The following is a 5,767-nucleotide window of genomic DNA, read 5'->3' on the forward strand; positions in this document are numbered from 1 at the left end:
ATCCTACAGTATTTTTACAGTCTTTATTTTACAGTTAAAATGTATGTTTATTAAATAAAGTCTAATATTACAACTAATCATGGATCCCTTTGAGGACCAGTGGTGGGCACTTCTAATTCAAAATTTAGTTGCGCATTTTCTAAAGTACTAGTCAATTTATTTAGATCCACAAGTTCAAAAGCGCATAAGCTCAAAAAAACTTAGCAGAAGCTAATCCAAATGCACAAATCTGTCTCCGTTCGCCAAAAACTTTCCAGTGACACCATAAGACATGTTAGCAGCACAATCCTGCCAAGTAGTGGGATGATAATTTCCATTCACAGATTGGCTCGTGTTGTTGCAGTTTGGGAAGGTGATTTGTTGAAACAGACTTTTGAGTCATGGTGTTAAAAAATGGTGTTAGTTGTGGATTGCTAGTTCTGCTGCTTCTTGGTCATTTTCTTGTGTTTATGGTAGGGCTTCGTTAAGAAAGCATGCAGATATATTAGTAATTTTAAATGTTTTTTTGTAAAACTAAAGCGATGCATTCTGGGTAACCTACAGGATGAACAGGAACCCATTCCTTTAAAAATAAGAGCATGAATTTAAACTGTTTTGTGTGAGCTTCAATACGACGTGAGAAAGCGGGTTGGTGAAAATACAACGGGACATAAATTATGATTGATTGATTGATGATGTCTGTTGTCTTTGTACAGAGCACAATGAAATTACATTTAAGAACGCCCATTCAAGAAGACACACGACAAAAACATTGGGGAACAGGAGTACAGGTCATGCGGCTACCAGCAGGGGTCACACTACCTTTAAAAAGAAAAAAGAAAAAAACACAGAAGGTTAGATGTGGAAAAAACAAAACGAAACATCATATTATATCAAAGAAATATGATACACTATAGTGCTTATAAAAAACTCTACAAGCAAGAGCATATTTATTAGCCAGAGGAGTAGTGAGTTTAGAGGGTGTGTATCTGAAGCCATGAATGTTGGATGCACTTGTGCGAATATCTGAAGAATGAGTCTGAAGAATCCAAACCCCAAAAGATAAACCCTGTAGTTCAGCTGTTGTTCAGGATATTGGTGTTGAATTGTTCATTCTGTGCAGCTTCAGGTTGTCCTTCAAGGAATAAGATTAGACAGGAGTGAGAAGGGGGAGGGTGGTGGGTGGATTTAGTTCCATTGCCTTCAAGGTCAACGTGGGGTGGGAGAGCCTAATCTGTAATCAGTTGTTTGGGAACAGAAGAAATGTTTTCGGTCAGGTACACAATAACAATTTTTCGTCTGCCTTTAATGTCCACTGGTACATCCAATATGGCAAATCCAATCAGACAAATAGTGTGGGCAATCCCGCCAAGCTCTCAGTATCTCCAAGATAAATTCCATCTGGCCAGCAATGTCCAGGAACCACAGCCGGCCCATGACCCTCAGCAGAACCGCTTGCAGACCGAGTCCAGCTCGCTCAAGGCAAAAGTCTGAGTGCTGATAGAATGGCAATCCTTCATATTGGTCAGGCAGCCAGGAAAAGGCCTAAATAGCCACTGACACTGTTTTGTAGAACACCAGGAGACCACCAAGCCAACCTGTAGAATCCAGTTATCAGAACCCAAATATATATTTGGATTCTGATAACTGGATTCTACAGAACAGAACAGAACAGAGGTCCCACCTTTGACATGTCCTCCCATGGAAGAAAACTTTGTTCCAAAAATTTATTAAAAGACCAGCTAACCAAATCCATAAAAATAAAAATATCCATAATTTTTGGTTTCGGATGAAAACGTAGAGGAGGCTCCGAGCAGCAAAGCAGGGAAGATAAGGAAGGACAGGAGAGAGGGAAAAAGCGTCTTACTCCTCCGAAAGCAGGAACAAAAAAAAATCCTCCCTCTATCAAAGCTCATAAACAACAAAAAGAAAAATTAAGTAGGTCCTCCAGATGGGTTCTTCTTTAATGAAATGTTTTGTCTCTCCTCCAAGAGACTTCTTCAGCCAATCAAGGCTCTAACGACCTATTGTTTGGCCGATGGCCCTCTTTTGCATGTGACCAACCTGTTTGTCCATGTGGAGGCAGTGCTTATAAGGCTGAGTTCACCTCAAACTCCTCAGATGCAAGAAGTCCCTCGGAGGAGAGACAAAATATCATTAAAGAACCCATCCAGAGGATCTACTTATTTTTTCTTTTTGATTTTTCTACCTGGATTACTGAGATGCATCAGGATATATAAAAAACAATATTCATGCTAGATAGTGTTTGTTTGTCACTCAGCTCCAAATGCTTCCTGTCACACAAAGAATTGTGGGAACTCTACTAAATGAAAACTGTCACACAGAGGGGTCAGTGAAAGTATAAATCTCTGTCAACACAATGCTGCCTGAGGGGGGCGCTGTTTCCTCTCAGTAGAGCTTCATTTTGTTAACAAGAGATGGCTTTCTCCTCCATTATTCAAGAAAATGATCTTTAATGAAATATATTGCTACAGAACGTAGTGGGTTTAGACGGATCTCTACTTTTTCTTTAGACAATATTGACAATGAAACTTGTAACGTTATTTGTGATTAGCGCTACTCAATTCTAAATTTAGAAAGCGCAAATCTGCACGTCATTTGAAAAAATTAATAAAACCCCTAAAGCGCAAAGAAGAAATTTAGGTCTGCAATTAGCGCTTTAGGGGACTAGTGCCCACCACTGTCAAGGACCTTATTTTTACAGAAAAGTAATAATGCCACTAAAAAAATAACTTAAGTTCATATTAAAAGGAAGAATGTTTACAGTTTTCACTTTATCTTTAATGTTTCAGTTAGAGGAGGAACAGCAGGAGGAACTGGAAGACAAGTTTGACCTTTTTGTTTCTGTGAAAGACCCAGAAAAAATAGGTGAGGTTTATTATTTGTCTTACCACAGACATTTTAAAGACAACAAATGTTTAATTTCTTCTACGAACGGATCTAAATAAATATCATAAAATTATTTTTCCCCCACAGGTGATGGGATGAATGCCTACATGGCCTACAAAGTGTCCACAGAGGTAAAACCATGTACATAACTTTACTTGATCTGAATTTTAATTATTGATTGATTTCCTAATTTTGTGCAGTCACTCAGAATGTAACAATAGAAAAAATAAGTCACTGTGCTGCTATTCAAATCTGTTTTATTCTTCAAACTGACTCCTCTCTCCAGGATTTTTTCTATTTTATCTTACAACCTTTAAGATTATTTTAATTTTTAATTGGTGATGTTTGTATTTTTATCAGAAATTTTACTTTTATTTTGATAAGGTCACTGTCACAGAGGTCTAGTTAGTTACAAACTTAACCATATCTTAGGCAAAATTAGATCTCAGATAATTACTTTGCAGTTAGAATTTAAGCCAGAGTAATATCCGGTCCGGTGATGTTACTTGCGTCCCAGTTTAATAAAGGTTAGAAATAGACAAAAAGAAAAAAATTGTATAGGTCTTCTGGATGGTTCTTCTCTAATGAAACGTTTCGTCTCTCCTCCAAGAGACTTCTTCAGTCTGAGAGTTAAGTGCCAGGAGGACTGCGACCAGTTATACATCGGGGAAACAAAGCAACCACTGTTCAAAAGAATGTCCCAACACAGACGAGCTACATCTAATGGCCAGAACTCTGCAGTTTTCACTCATTTACAGGCCAGCGGTCACTCTTTCAGAGATGAGGATGTTCTCATTCTTGATAGAGAGGAACGTTGGTTTGAGAGAGGAGTAAAAGAAGCCATTTTTGTGAAGAAAGACCGTCCATCATTAAACAGAGGTGGAGGCCTCCGTTTTCAGTTGTCCCCCTCCTACAGCGCTGCTATTGCCAGTATCACWCCACCCCCTGTTAACAATAGGTGTTAATTAGGTGTCAACGATAGCCATGTGATGTGAGTATCAGTCACATGGAGGCAGGGCTTAAAAGCCTGAATTTAGCCTGAAACTCTCAGACTGAAGAAGTCTCTTGGAGGAGAGACGAAACGTTTCATTAGAGAAGAACCCGTCCAGAGGACCTATACAATTTTTTTCCTTTTGATTTCTTACCTGGATTACTGAGATGCATCAGGACGTTAGAAATAGACTTTAGAATTTACTACACCAACTCTCAAGAAGTTGAGATTTAAAATGTAAATAAAAACTGAATCCAATGATTTGCAATCCCAAAGGAAGATAGTAATGTAAAACATAGAGATCGACTGATACAGGTTTTTGAAGGCCGATATGATACAGATTATTTTGACATCAGTCTAACAGAAGCTGCGTTTCCACTGCAAATGTGCGCAAAACTTTGTCGATATTCTGTTGATGTCGAAAAAACACAGTTTCGCAACTGCAGTGTTTCCATTAAATATAAGTAAGTAACTTCTTCTTCCATGAAGCAGCTCTGTTGTCCTCCATCCATATTTTCAGTTCCAGGCTGAGTCATTTCTACCTTCTCCTCTCTGTCAACGCTCTCTGGTTTCATTTAAAAGAGTCGATCATCAGATATTGTCCAAGATTAACCTTCAGGGTGGATATAGCTCGCTAGCAGCCTTGCACCGATGACCTATCCACGTCATCATTTACCCAGAATGCTTTGTGTGGAAATAAAATGGCCTCGTTCGTGTAATATCTAAACATCCTATAGTATTTTTACAGTCTATTTTACAGTTAAAACAAATGTTTATCAAGTAAAGTCTAATGTTACAACTAATCAGGGATCCCTTTAAACTGAATAGCACTTTGCAGTTTTGGACCTCTACAATGGAGAATAGTTTTAAACAATCAACATATTCATTTTAAACATCAGTTGGTTAAAAAAATAAAAATCTAGTAACAATACATTTTAATGATAAAGCTTTAAGTGTATGAACTTGTTTTTTTAGACAACACTGCCCATGTTCCACAACAAAACATTTACAGTGAAGAGACGTTTCAGCGACTTCCTAGGCCTGTACGAAAAGCTTTCTGAAAAGCATGGATCAAGTGGACTCATTGTTCCTCCGCCTCCAGAGAAAAACCTCTTAGGTGGGTTTGACCACTTCATGTCTCAGATTTAAAATTTCAGCTTCTCTCCATCTAACTGTTATCTTGTTCAGGGATGACAAAGATGAAGGTGGGAAAGGAAGACTCTTCCTCTGCAGACTTTCTGGAAAGAAGAAGAGGTGCTTTGGAAAGGTAAGTCAGAGTTGCTATCAGTCAGTTCTTTTAGTGCTTCTAATCAGCATTTTGAAAAGGAGTCTGTCATGTTTTCTCAGGTATCTCCAGAGGGTAGTGAATCACCCGATGCTTCTTCAAGATCCTGACGTCAGAGAGTTTCTTGAGAAAGAGGAGGTAAGCTACATTTGGAGATGCTTCTTTTCCTAATGTTTAAGTTTGTTTATGTTGAATCTGATGAAATAAAATGTGTTTTCAGTTGCCTAGAGCTGTGAGCACTCAGGCACTGAGTAGCGCTGGCTTCCTTAAGATGATTAGTAAAGCAACAGACGCCGTCAGTAAAATGACCATCAAGATGAACGAGTCTGACGTGGTGAGTTCAAGTTTATTAATATAGCTCCAAGTCACAACATACGTTGTCTCAGGACACTGTACATAAATTGAACAATGTAAAGAAGAAAGCAGCAGATTGTGTTGAATCACTTCATCACAGTCTCCCATCCTGAGCAAACGGTGGAGAGGAAAAACTCCCTGCTAATCAGGAAGAAACCTCCAGCAGAACCAGGCTCAGGACAGGAGACCATCTGCCTCGACCGGCTGGCAGTTTTGTACAGGGTATAAAGCAGATTACAGTACAGACC

General features: G+C 38.8%; 1 protein-coding gene across 1 annotated transcript in view; it reads left to right on the forward strand.

Annotated features, from left to right (window-relative positions):
- The window catches only part of LOC106533727 (sorting nexin-1), a gene marked incomplete in the record, with an annotated part of 30,031 nt that overhangs the window by 12,316 nt on the left and 11,948 nt on the right, over positions 1 to 5,767 (forward strand). The window contains 6 exon segments of the mRNA XM_014030151.1: positions 2,793 to 2,868; positions 2,977 to 3,020; positions 4,856 to 4,997; positions 5,069 to 5,147; positions 5,228 to 5,303; positions 5,386 to 5,499. Coding sequence (XP_013885605.1) covers positions 2,793 to 2,868; positions 2,977 to 3,020; positions 4,856 to 4,997; positions 5,069 to 5,147; positions 5,228 to 5,303; positions 5,386 to 5,499 — 531 coding nt within the window.

Source organism: Austrofundulus limnaeus, unplaced genomic scaffold, assembly GCF_001266775.1.
Source record: "Austrofundulus limnaeus strain Quisiro unplaced genomic scaffold, Austrofundulus_limnaeus-1.0 Scaffold1008, whole genome shotgun sequence".
Classification (NCBI taxonomy): Eukaryota; Metazoa; Chordata; class Actinopteri; order Cyprinodontiformes; family Rivulidae; genus Austrofundulus; species Austrofundulus limnaeus.